Raw genomic sequence first — 11,624 nt, 5'->3', positions numbered from 1 at the left:
ACTCAATGCACCGAACAAGACACACACAAAGCGAACGATGACACATACACACCAATTTACAAAAGCGTTAACTATTTTTTATTTCATTATTACTTCTAGTTGATTAAGTTTATTTTCTTCATTGAAACATTTTAGAAAAGCATACCATTACCTTTTTTCTACTGAAAAGAAAAGAATTTTCCAAGAAAACGCCACATATTTAATATATTTCAAAGAAATATCGAAAAATAACACAAAAAATATGTGAGATTGTCAAAGATTAAAACGAAATAAAATACGTTTGTATTTGAATTGAAAAATTTTAGAAAACGTGATATTTTAATAAATTCACTCGAAAGGAATAATTGAATTTTTTAGAAAACAAATATGAAATTGAAAATTGTTTGGTCGAACGAAAGGAAAATTAAATTTGAACAATTTTGTAGCACGGAACTCTAGTGTTAAGCACTGAAACTAATCAAATGTCAAATAAATGAACATTTTTTATTCAGTCAACATTCGAAGTACGTAATGATTGTTTATTTTCTTAAAAAGTAAACATTCGAGAAATTTCATTACGACCAGAAAAAAGGTAGAAAAAAGTCGAGCTCATCATATTGAAGCTATCGGGTAACGCGAATAAAACCCAATTCAACTATCAAAAACATTATTTTTCGTTAATATCATCAGAAGAAATATTCGACCATTTTATGTAGATTGTTCAACGAAAAAGCACTTGCTCACCAGTATCAAATTCTCTTTGCTGTAGTTAAATAGAAGGTATTTTGTTGCTTTTATTGACTGCGCTGCGAATTAATTTAACACACAGAATATTTCAATATTTCCAGGTGTATCATAAAAAAAATGTCAAATTCAGACGAACCGAGCGCCAAGCGTTATCTAATGGACACCGACCTATCAACGACAACACAGCCTATTAATGAAACTACTACCATTTTAAAATTGAATGACGATTGCTTGTATGCGATTTTTGGCTATTTAAATATTGAAAGTTTGTGCCACACCGCAAATGTTTGCAAACGATTCCGACCAGTCACCGAGCAAGTATTCCACCGCTACCATAGTAGTGTCAAATTCAAAAGTGCCACCAATAAAGAGTCTTCATTTCGTCGTATTCTGTGCAAATTTGGTCATCTTATCACATCACTCGATGTTTCGTTTGCGGGTCGTTATTCGGATTTTGGAACAGATGCGATCGCAGAATATTGTTCAACCGATTTGGAACGTCTTATATTACATCGCGTGATCATTAGCAGCGATGACATTGCCTTATTAATACCCCGATTGAAACACTTGGAAATACGTGATTGTGTTTATAATATGGATATGGATAACTCAGCTGATTGGTACAAGGTGTTTACATTTAAAAATTGTCCAAAACTTGAGGTGTTTGCTTTCAATATGGAAAATGAGGGCTGTGAATTTTTGGTTCAAAAGTTCCCAAAATTGAAAGAACTTATGTTGAACTGTGAATACGTAAGATCGGACATATTTGCCGATATAATGGGTCTCAATTCACAACTGAAAATGTTGAACATCCAGACAAGACTCAATGACGAGGTTTGTTTACATTAACTATTTGAGGAATAAGAGGAAGATTTTTAATAATAATTGCTCATGGGTTATGTTCTTCTGGATTATTTTGTTTAGCTCATTTATTCCATCATTCATGCAAAGGATCTGGAGAATTTGACTATTAGCGGCGGAAATAAATCGAATTGGGATTACAAAGCTATTCGAACCGTCAATGGTCTTTTACGATTAGCCAAATTAAAGAAATTAAAGGTACTCAATATCGATATTACCTTTTCAGGTTATGCACGATCATTCATTCAGCTCATAGAATCATTATCAAACAAAAACATTCCCATCGAACATTTATCGATAGATAGTATTTCAATAAAATCACAGGAAATTCATAGTTTGAGAACTCTGACCACATTACGATCGATTTGTTTGAGTGGCGTCACACAAATGAACGAGGTCGGTGTGGCCATTGTTTTGGATAAATTACCATTACTAGAGAGCCTGACATTTAGATTTGGTTTATATCCATCCATCACACTTACTGGCACCGGATTGACGAAAATGGTGGAGTCTGGAATGCGATTAAAGAACCTATCATTTATCGGGGACTGTAATATTAAATTGACGTTGGAACAGTACAAATCATTGCTGAAAGTCATTCAAAATAGCTACAGAGAGAAAATTTCCATTCGAATCACCGGTAACAAGAGACTCCATATTAAAGTACCCGCACGAATTTTAATTGCAAATGAAAATACACTTGAATTTATATTTGACCAACTATTTACCGATGATTCTGACAATTAACTCATTTGAAATTGATTACATTCAAAAAACTGACTTGGGCCATGCACATCACCTCCAATGAAATAAAAAAAGCAATGTCATCTGATGTCAATTGAATTGTAGTTCTCATACTCCATAGTAAATTAAAAAAAAAAATCACGCCTTGCCAGGTTAGAAAATGATATGAAAATGTTTACTAAAAATTATTTGTTTTTCAGTTATTGTTTTAACGGTTATATTTGTTATGTATTAGTATAAATTTCAGTGCAAGAACAAAAAAAAAAAAGATATGAAATTTTTACGCCAAACATTTTTACATTGTAAGATTTGTCTTTAAAACAAGTAACCAAAGAAAAATCATGAAAAGAGATTATTATATTTATGGATACGAGCATTTTGATATTAAATAAAGTGCATATTTTGTTGTAAAATATTTTGTTATGATTTAGTGGTTTTAAATTGGTTGTGGCAGCAAAAGTCCTTGTTGTATGTCGATGTTACTTTTCTGGTAGGTCACACTTCTTTCATCCGAATTGTTCAACAGCATTTCTTTCATCATTTTCAGTGGACGTTTGCACTTGCTTGTGACAAAAAATATCAATATTACCAGCAAAATCGCGCCCAGCAATATTTCAATTATAAATTAATCATTGAATTGACTTTTTGGCTGATTATTTGTGAAATGATTACCCAACGAATGTTCATTCATATCCAGCGCTTCGTTTATGATTGAGTCTGTGTGTTTACAATCCGTACCACCGACATGTGTTTGTTTCGATGTGCCATCGATCAGCTTTAAATCGTGCCACTGCAGTAAAAATTTCACCAAGTAATCACAGGAGAAATTATTTTTCGATATACCCAAAACGGACAATTTTGGAAAATGGGAGCGTGTCACACTGTCAATGGCGGTTAAGTTATTCTCCTCTAAATTCAATTCGACTAAATTTTGAAAATTTCGTAAAAATAGATAAAAATCAACTGTGTTCAAATTATTGTACGAATTATCTAAAACTTCCAGCTTTCTTAGATGATAAAATGTGATGAAGTCGAAGTTTGTCAAGTTCGTGTGACTTAAATTCAGATTTTTCAAATTGATAAATTTTTCGAACGTGTTTGCCTACAATTTTCCCATCAAATTATTGGATAGGTCAAGTGTTTCCAAACGAACACTTGCATTTTGAATTATCGCTGAAATATTTTCAATGCGGCCGTTCGACAAGTCCAAGTGACGAATCGTTTTGAAGTCTCTTTCGGTGAAAATCCATTGAAATTTGCATTCAGCAACTCGTAGACGAGTTGTTGAAAATTCCTTCGGCTCCATCGAAATATTGAAATTGATGTGTGCATCACCATTGCAACTGGCATCCAAGTATTCCAGTGTGTTTAATGAAATATCAACTGATTGTAATTGCGATAATGTTGACAAAAATCCACATTCCAATCGCTTCACTAGGTTACTATTCAAGTACACATTTTTTAATTTCTTATTTTGCACCAATAAATCATTTTCAATTTTCTTAATTCGATTGTTACTGAAGTCCAACGTTTCCAATTCATGAAGATTTGAAAACAGTCGTCTGTTCAACGCCTCGATCGAATTGTGTGAAAAATTAATCGTTTTTAATGTGCGCGTATTATCGAATACATACGAATCCAGTTTTATAATTCGATTGTATGAGAAATCTATTTCAAATTCGGTGTATTACCAAATAGTTCATTGTAAATTTCGGTCAAATGATTGTGCGATGCGAACATTTTCTCCAAATGTTTGGCGGTCCGTAAACAGTATGCATGCAAAATGTAAACAATTATTGCAATTTCAGTGAATGAAATATTTAATACACGAAGCCCTGAAAACATATCCAATAAATTCCATAACATTTCTTCACTTTTACAACCCGGAAAACTGAAAATTTGAATATCAGCTCGATCGATTGCCGTCGAATAATTGTTACAATATAAGAATTCATTAGTTCGACGTTGAAAATTTGCGCCCGAATTCACTCCGCAAATATATGACGCGTGATTGGTATTTTCATCGTAATAACAGTCATTAAAGTCAAATGAAACGCAAATTGACAAAATCAATGAGAAAATGAATACACTTTTTATGGATGCCATTTCGAACTTAATTGAGAACTTCTTTAAAGACTTGAGAATTAAATGTCTATGTTATGGTGTAGTATGTGCTAAACTGATTTGATATTGTTTTTATCAAAACATAGAAATCCATAGAAAATACAGAGAATAGACATGACTCTCATTCCGATCCGAATTAATGCTGATAAATAGAGATGGCATGTGTTTACAGTTTGAAGTGGATATTGTTATTTGTGCAATAACAGAAAATTACGAGCAGAGAGACATATTTTAGGTCAAATACGATAACAGTTGAGACACTATCATTTCCTGGACGATGTACTTTCATTATTGTTTTCTAATTTTAGTATGTCGAATGACTGATGTGATAAAATGCGAGTATTCAAAGAAAACAAATTGTTTTTAGTAACTACAACATCTCCACTTTATTTGCATAATAAAATTTCCATGTTTATTCTTGTTTGTATATGTCGATTGGATTCTTATTCGAGTGAAATAAGAAAGAATTGCAAGTGAATTGGTTGGAAATAGAGTTTTGGGGGATCGTTTGATGGAGAAAATGTTAGCCTGAAAATGAATATAGTCATGAGCTGTGAAAAAATTGCAAATTTTCACTCGTCTTACCTCCATCACCACTGCCACCGCCACCACCAGAACCGCCGGCTAAAAACGAATTTCAATATTAAATCGCGTCATGTAAAATTGAGATTTTTTGTTTGATTGAGTAATAAAGGTACCTTTTTTCGCAGGTTTTGCACTATTTTAAAGTAAAATTCAATCATTAATATTATGCGTGAAATTTGATTAAAAAATAAAATACTTACGGTCCCGCTGCTGGTATCGGTACACTATGTTTTTAGATGAAACAGTATTAAATTAGCTTTTTATTCTTAAATTTGTTCTTTTAAATAGGGGCTAAAGTGCTCTTAATCCCAAAACCGCCCAGAACTTACTTAAATGTTCCCATATACGATGGACCTGCTGACGCGAACCATGATTTTACTTGGCTGTTCAAATACTTCATCCCAGAGTATAATACACCGGTCGAGCCACCTCCAATACCTGTCAAAATGAAATATCACCACCAAAGATATAGAAAGGGAGATGGATTGTTCGTTGTTTTTTGATCTCAAGATCTACCCACCGTATGTGCTTACGAATTGTCCTTTAACAAGTTGCAATTGAAAGATGTTAAGAAATAGTCCAACGGAAAGGGACAAAACTAACAAATTTGAGCAATAAGTCATGTTTACTGTTCAAATGTGTTTCTTAAAAGAAGAGCCGTGGGTTTATTGAAGCACTATTGTGCGATATCAAAAAGAAACTGAACTCCGATAATTGTAAAACTTCACAATTTATTGAAACACGACGCATTTGAGATGTGTAATAAAAAAAGAACAGATGTGAATTATGTCAGGTTTCATGGGTCTTTTATAGATAAAATAAGTGTCGATACACAATTAAAAATTTAAATTATTTTTAATTAAAAATGTTATGTTTGAAGGAGAGCTCGGTAAGTAAACAGATAACATTTAATATGTGTTGCTCCGCCCCAGAAACGTGACTTAGCCGTCCTCAGTACCATCAGTGGCTGAAGTGAAAAATGTGGAAAATTTCGAAAATTACACAAAGTCAAGTGAAACTAAGTCTTCAAAAGAGAAACCACATACTTGCATCTGGTGTTTTAGTCTCTTTCGCTCTGAAATTCAAATATCATACGTTAGAATATTGAACTGACTCAATGTGGAAAAAAGAGTATCTTTTTTAAACAGTCATATTTACACTGGCAACTGTGGCGATGGTGTACTGTGAAAATTATAAGAAATGTTTTAAGTATTTAGATCAATGTTAAGCGTGTCTCATTAAAATAATTACTGTATTGAACCATGAGGAATAGATCCAGCGAATATTGTTGCTCCAGATCTAAAATATTATTCGCACAATTTGAAAATTCAATTACAAAAATGAATTTATTTAAATATATTACAGTTGTCTGTTTGCAGGAACGAATTGATGAAGATTCGCGAGTAACTGATTCAATCCGACTATGATGCTTGCATGGTTGGAACCATAAATTGGACTTTGAAAATCACACTCGACAATTGGAATCGAATTCGAACATAAAATCAACGAAATAATTAAAGCGAAAATGTTAATGTTCATTCTGAAAATAATGTTCACAAACTGTGTGATGTATGATTTGAGGTTGAATTCCGGACGGACTTTATTGAAGTGTATGTACATTGTACATGTTCAGTGATCTTTTATAGCTACATTTCCACAATTGTAATGAGGTCAAGGAAAGTAATTACTACTGCATTTGAATAATATCTTTCTTTTTCCATTTGAATTTGGAATCAAACTTCAATTTAATTTTTTATTCAGAGTTGACATTGACCCATATCATTTTTTGAAAATAAAAGATTTGCATTTACTAGTTCAATTTAATCGATAAGTTTAAAAATAAAAAATTAAATTGAAGTTTGATTCCAAAGTCAAATGGAAAAATAATGTTAAAAGTCAATTTTCTGCCAGATTTTCTTGTTAAAAACATTGTTATGCATTCTGTGATAACATTCATATATTTTTTTATTACAAGTTCTACGAGAAGGTGTTTGAAATTAAATGAAAGATTTTTTAGAAAATTTGCGCATGTTTTAGTGGCAAGTTCATTCCAAAAGTTCTTTGGGTTACAGCGATATTGATCTTTTTGGGAAAATGAGAGTGTGGCAAACACATATCGAATATCGGCGACATGAAAATACGAGTATAGTGATTTTACTGTCAACACTATCTATAGAACACCAATGACCTTAGCAGACTAACATTACAGCATCTGCCACTTTTTTCCTTATGAGAGGATTTTTTTTAGTAAATTTAAAGGGAATATTCATCTTTAAATACACATGAGAATGAATTAAAAGGTATATTCTTTGTTATTGGTTTTACTTAAACAAGTATTGGGAGTTTTTTCCGACGATTATTTTGCGATAAAATACCGTTTTGCCTTTTGCCACACTTTCCATACACACTTTCGCAAAAATTTTATATTGTCATTATAAAATTGAATTAATTTATCAATCTTTGAATTTGTATCTATTGGACTAGTTTTTATCAACTGTTTTATTGATTTTGATTATAATGTTTTTTTTTTTTAAATTATATCAGACACGTGTATGAGCAATTGTAGTCTTAGAATTTTCGAGAAGCACATTTATCTTGTTCTAATTTTAAAATACATTTCTTATGGACTCAAATGGCAGCCAATTTGGTATGTATCATATAATTTGCGAGTGTACCATTGGAATCATAGTTATGAATATTAGAAAATGAAAGAATGTGCAAAAATTAAACATGGTTTTGTATATTGCAGTAAGCGCCCATAAAATTTCGTCGCTCGTCATTTAACAACTGTTGCTTGATCATTTATTCATATATTTTATCGAAATAATTTGCTATTGCTATGAATTAAAAAAGACGATGAACAGTAAAATGGTAGAAATTGTAGACCCCCGCCAAATGGTCAATCAAAAATGTTGGTATAAAAAGCGGCATCGACTGAAATAAAATCAGTTGGAATTGTGATTTGAACGTTATCAAGCACAGTTATTTCTGTTATTGTATCTGAGAAAGTGTTAGGTGAAAAAAATTAACTAACATGAAATTACATATGAAATTGTTGGTGTTCTTTTGTGTTCTGTATTTGTTATGTGGACGTGTAATTTCAAAAGACAAACACACAAGGCCCAGTACGAGTACACACAAACCCGGTAAGCATAAAATAAAATAAATAATATAATTTTTTGTGAATGAAATTCTTCTATAAATGTTTATATTTTTTTATTATTATTAAATATTTATCTTAAAATTGGGAATCAAAGAACCGCATCAATGTTCGGTACAGAAGAATAAGCAGCACATATGTAGTTGCGCAATCATCCACCAAGAGTGGATTCTAACGGCAAATCATTGTTTTATGGACTATTTGAATTTTGAAAATGGAAAATCTATTAATAACATAATTCAAGATCACGACATATTATTAGTTGGTACTGGAAAACGTTACAGCCTTGAGGCCTATATACAGTATGATCAGAATTTTATGGGTTATCGATACCAGGTGGACATCGGATTAATTAAAGTGAATGGGGCGATGTCGCTTGTACCGTACAACATCCTGAATATATGCAACTATCCTTTTGTTCAACCAGATATGCAACTTGTAGCCAAGGGATATCAATGGAATTCCGGTCTTGTATGTTTTCAATTAAACAAAATATCATTTTCGATTTTGAACTTTGAAAATATGTTTTCTAATATAGAAGCCGAGAGAACTCTCTTTAAAAGTTCTTAAAAATGTATCAACATTTGACAGTAATTTCCATTTCTGTACCAAAAATTTTGAAGGGCAAGTAAGTGCACTTGATTTTTTAAAGATGAAAACTTACCAAGACTAGTTATTATCGTTTCGGATAAAATACAGGGAATGTCTGGCGGTCCGATTGTGGATGGAAATGGTCGATTGGTTGGGATATTGAGGGGGTCAGGAACGTAAGTTATCAAAAAAAGTTCATCGAAATTGTATTAATAGTTTGATTTTTATTTGCTTAATAGAGGAATAAACAATAAAAAGGTGAAATTGTTTACTCGGATTTCACATATTCATACATGGATCAAATCAAAGATCAATTACTACCGGTGTGAAAGACAGATATGTTGCATCTTCTCGTAGCATAAGGTAAGTAATTTTTTTATGTGAAAGTGATATACAGACCTCTCTTGTGTATTATTTCATCAATATAAAAACATATATATATATATGATAGAATCGACTTGAACATTTTTGCACAAACTTTAATCAAATTTTGATGATCAGTGTCACTTTTTTTTCTTTATGTGTGACTCAAATTTTCTGTGAAAATAAATAATTTCATGGAATTTGATCGTGTTATAATTCAATACTCAAAATCAACCTTTTTTTCTATTTATAGAAGAACGTTCTAATCCAAACAGTCGGAGAATCAACAACAACTGGGTGAAAAATCAATGAGGTTAACTCATTGTGAATGTATCAAAAAATTATGAATTTTCAGGTGTAAAATTTTAGTCGAATCGATTGGAAATAAATAAATAAAATATATTTCAGAGAAGCGAATCAACTTTCTAGTTATATTATTTACTTGTGTATGACCTCGACCTCTAGAACCATTCGCTTCTACACTCAAAATTAACTTAGGAAAGCGAAATTCACTCATTCGCTGAACATGATCAAACCGTCACAAAACTTTCACGCTTCATCAACCGAATCCACATTTAAATTTTCACGCACATTCACATTAATGATTCTATTCTCCTACTGATCTCAAAGAGACACGTCAGAAATCATTCGCAACACTTTCAGTGAACAATTTGTTGCGAACATTTGTCGAAATCAAAGTAAAACAATAAAGATATAAATTGTGATCGAATGTAAATATGTGATTTAACCATATAAATTATTATAATTATTATTTATTGTTTTTTGAGTCTACTTTATTAAGCCGATTATATAGTTTAGTTTACTTCAATTTTCTAACCAAAACAATAAAATAAAAATATGCTTGTATAGCCGACTATATACCGCTATTACAATATGCACAAACTATCATAAACAATAGCACTAGAAAAATCCCCAGGTAAAACATTTGTGTTAGTATATTATTAAGCCAAGACCACCAGTTATCGTTATTCTCCTCATCATTGTTATAAGGAGCACAATCTCCAATTATCATCTCGTTAGGATCGATGAGAATTGACCTATTCAAAGTGATAAAAGGAGAACTAAATTTAATATATTGCATTTTTATTCGTGCTATGATTAGAATTGAATAACAACTATTTGTAAATTCTTTCTTTAACAAAAGCAAACTTACCTGACCAAACTCGTGGGTATTTTCGGTATCACTTTATTTGTATAAGGTCTATCGCATTCAATTGTATATGGGAATGCCTCTTCCATTGGAATAGCGTGCGTATTAGACTTATAAAGATAGCCAAATGTTTCTCCAAAGGTCACACCAAATTGACGGCAAATAATGTCACTAATAGAAAAAGGAAATTTTGGCCTGTTTCGATATTTGAAGTTTTCTTCGAGAATCAAATGTTCTGAGATTTCTCTTCCATTGTCCGTTATTTTCAACTGCATAACCGCTATGGTTCCTAACAAAAAAGAAAAATGTATATTTTATTTCAATACAATACCATCGCATCGTAAATTGATTTACCTAACGAGTCGTGAATATAGGGGAACGTTATTAGAAATATGTTTTCTATCTCCGGACCTGCAAAACGCGAAAGTAAATGTTTAGCTCTAGGAAGTGGGATGAAACTGATGTGGCCTGCTTTCTATGGTTCACGGAGATAATCTCTTAATATTTTCAAACTCTCAAAGATCCACTTGAATTTGGTTTCAAATAATGTTTTGTTTATTTGATACAAATTTCGTGTGTTGACCAACATGCCATCTTCATAGGAATTTAATTAATTAATTTTTATCGAATAAAAAACTGTATTTTTCTCTAAATGAAAGTATACTCACTTTGATCCAATGCATTTGCTTCGGTCAAAATGTCACCTTCGTAGGAATCAATTCGATTCAATTAATTAATATCAAATAAAAAATCATAATATTTTTTAAAAAATGTAAGTATATTTACATATATAATTCAGGTGTTCATCGGTCAACTTTTTTCCAGTAAATAAAAAACATAAGGAGTTTATAGATTCCTTTAAATACTCCCAACGAACATTCTGTGGAACATTCTGTGGAACGGTTGGTTCTGTGGAACGTTGGAGAGCATCGTTCCATACGGCATAGTACCAGATATCAGGTTCTTGGCTTATATTAGTATAACCCCAAATTTGAACGGACTCCACGCTGAACTCCACGTTTGGCAAAGTCATTTCGGAATACACTTGCTTTTGGAATTGTAATGTAACTCTAAGAGTAAACCTTTTTTTAAACACTTGGCTCATAGGACCTTCTGGCCAATTACAATTCAAAATTAGGAGGTCGTTCGGGTATGTTGGTTGTTTTTTAATTTTGATAGGGGCAGATTTTTTATTTTCAACTGAAATCAAATTATAATAATAATATATTGTTTATTCACCATATCTTTTAAATAATAGAGTATAAAACAATTTTTCAGTTTTGTAATGAAGAAAATAAA

At 31.7% G+C, this 11,624-nt stretch overlaps 4 protein-coding genes across 10 annotated transcripts; 2 read left to right on the top strand and 2 right to left on the bottom strand.

Moving 5' to 3' along the window:
- Window positions 1-498: 498 nt before the first annotated feature.
- LOC116351880 (F-box protein At1g47056-like) lies at window positions 499-2,706 on the top strand. 3 transcript variants are annotated; one of them, XM_031784027.1, is made up of 4 exons: window positions 499-609; window positions 696-759; window positions 828-1,560; window positions 1,651-2,705. In XM_031784027.1, exons 3-4 carry the CDS (start codon window positions 844-846, stop codon window positions 2,332-2,334), a joined length of 1,401 nt encoding a protein of 466 aa, XP_031639887.1. In that variant the 5' UTR covers window positions 499-609; window positions 696-759; window positions 828-843; the 3' UTR covers window positions 2,335-2,705. The 3 variants fall into 3 exon arrangements, with proteins under 3 accessions (XP_031639887.1, XP_031639888.1, XP_031639886.1); XM_031784028.1 differs by having other exon boundaries at window positions 503-759; window positions 1,651-1,750; window positions 1,814-2,706; XM_031784026.1 differs by having other exon boundaries at window positions 503-759.
- Window positions 2,707-5,829: 3,123 nt separating this feature from the next.
- Window positions 5,830-6,667, bottom strand: LOC116351881. The gene is made up of 5 exons (XM_031784029.1): window positions 6,404-6,667; window positions 6,292-6,339; window positions 6,199-6,222; window positions 6,087-6,115; window positions 5,830-6,007 (listed from the first exon to the last, which is right to left on the bottom strand). The coding sequence occupies exons 1-5, from the start codon at window positions 6,658-6,660 to the stop codon at window positions 5,982-5,984; spliced, it is 384 nt and encodes a 127-aa protein (XP_031639889.1). The 5' UTR covers window positions 6,661-6,667; the 3' UTR covers window positions 5,830-5,981.
- A 441-nt stretch (window positions 6,668-7,108) lies between these two features.
- On the top strand, window positions 7,109-9,575 carry LOC116351883 (transmembrane protease serine 11G-like). 2 transcript variants are annotated; one of them, XM_031784033.1, is made up of 8 exons: window positions 7,109-7,340; window positions 7,585-7,687; window positions 7,790-8,186; window positions 8,298-8,671; window positions 8,739-8,828; window positions 8,900-8,967; window positions 9,031-9,154; window positions 9,408-9,575. In XM_031784033.1, the coding sequence occupies exons 3-7, from the start codon at window positions 8,075-8,077 to the stop codon at window positions 9,146-9,148; spliced, it is 762 nt and encodes a 253-aa protein (XP_031639893.1). In that variant the 5' UTR covers window positions 7,109-7,340; window positions 7,585-7,687; window positions 7,790-8,074; the 3' UTR covers window positions 9,149-9,154; window positions 9,408-9,575. The 2 variants fall into 2 exon arrangements, with proteins under 2 accessions (XP_031639893.1, XP_031639894.1); XM_031784034.1 differs by lacking the exons at window positions 7,109-7,340; window positions 7,585-7,687 and having other exon boundaries at window positions 7,764-8,186.
- Window positions 9,576-9,961: 386 nt separating this feature from the next.
- On the bottom strand, window positions 9,962-11,546 carry LOC116351882. 4 transcript variants are annotated; one of them, XR_004202215.1, is made up of 5 exons: window positions 11,112-11,545; window positions 10,994-11,029; window positions 10,680-10,919; window positions 10,329-10,614; window positions 9,962-10,212 (listed from the first exon to the last, which is right to left on the bottom strand). XR_004202215.1 is itself a non-coding variant. In XM_031784031.1 (5 exons), the coding sequence occupies exons 1-5, from the start codon at window positions 11,428-11,430 to the stop codon at window positions 10,029-10,031; spliced, it is 882 nt and encodes a 293-aa protein (XP_031639891.1). In that variant the 5' UTR covers window positions 11,431-11,546; the 3' UTR covers window positions 9,962-10,028. The 4 variants fall into 4 exon arrangements, 2 of the variants coding, with proteins under 2 accessions (XP_031639891.1, XP_031639892.1); XM_031784031.1 differs by having other exon boundaries at window positions 10,680-10,736; window positions 11,112-11,546; XR_004202216.1 differs by lacking the exon at window positions 10,994-11,029 and having other exon boundaries at window positions 10,680-10,800; window positions 11,112-11,546.
- Window positions 11,547-11,624: the final 78 nt, after the last annotated feature.

This window comes from Contarinia nasturtii, unplaced genomic scaffold (assembly GCF_009176525.2).
Source record: "Contarinia nasturtii isolate CC-2019 unplaced genomic scaffold, AAFC_CNas_1.1 Cnas_scaffold_6538, whole genome shotgun sequence".
NCBI classification, from domain to species: domain Eukaryota; kingdom Metazoa; phylum Arthropoda; class Insecta; order Diptera; family Cecidomyiidae; genus Contarinia; species Contarinia nasturtii.
This window is presented reverse-complemented; position numbering and strand designations above follow the sequence as displayed.

What these genes read in the sequence shown, in the direction of transcription:
- LOC116351881 (XM_031784029.1), bottom strand. Translation starts at nt 6,660, where the DNA reads ATGTACATACACTTCAATAAAGTCCGTCCGGAATTCAACCTCAAATCA. An exon ending in GTTCCTGCAAACAGACAACT is followed by an intron (nt 6,340 to 6,403) that starts GTAATATATTTA and finishes ATAATATTTTAG; the next exon opens with ATCTGGAGCAACAATATTCG. An exon ending in GACTAAAACACCAGATGCAA is followed by an intron (nt 6,008 to 6,086) that starts GTATGTGGTTTC and finishes TTTTCACTTCAG; the next exon opens with CCACTGATGGTACTGAGGAC.
- LOC116351883 (XM_031784033.1), top strand. Translation starts at nt 8,075, where the DNA reads ATGAAATTACATATGAAATTGTTGGTGTTCTTTTGTGTTCTGTATTTG. An exon ending in TACGAGTACACACAAACCCG is followed by an intron (nt 8,187 to 8,297) that starts GTAAGCATAAAA and finishes TGGGAATCAAAG; the next exon opens with AACCGCATCAATGTTCGGTA. An exon ending in ATCAATGGAATTCCGGTCTT is followed by an intron (nt 8,672 to 8,738) that starts GTATGTTTTCAA and finishes TTTCTAATATAG; the next exon opens with AAGCCGAGAGAACTCTCTTT.
- LOC116351880 (XM_031784027.1), top strand. Translation starts at nt 844, where the DNA reads ATGTCAAATTCAGACGAACCGAGCGCCAAGCGTTATCTAATGGACACC. An exon ending in AGACAAGACTCAATGACGAG is followed by an intron (nt 1,561 to 1,650) that starts GTTTGTTTACAT and finishes TATTTTGTTTAG; the next exon opens with CTCATTTATTCCATCATTCA.
- LOC116351882 (XM_031784031.1), bottom strand. Translation starts at nt 11,430, where the DNA reads ATGAGCCAAGTGTTTAAAAAAAGGTTTACTCTTAGAGTTACATTACAA. An exon ending in TGAACACCTGAATTATATAT is followed by an intron (nt 11,030 to 11,111) that starts GTAAATATACTT and finishes ATTCCTACGAAG; the next exon opens with GTGACATTTTGACCGAAGCA. An exon ending in AGCAAATGCATTGGATCAAA is followed by an intron (nt 10,737 to 10,993) that starts GTGAGTATACTT and finishes CGCGTTTTGCAG; the next exon opens with GTCCGGAGATAGAAAACATA.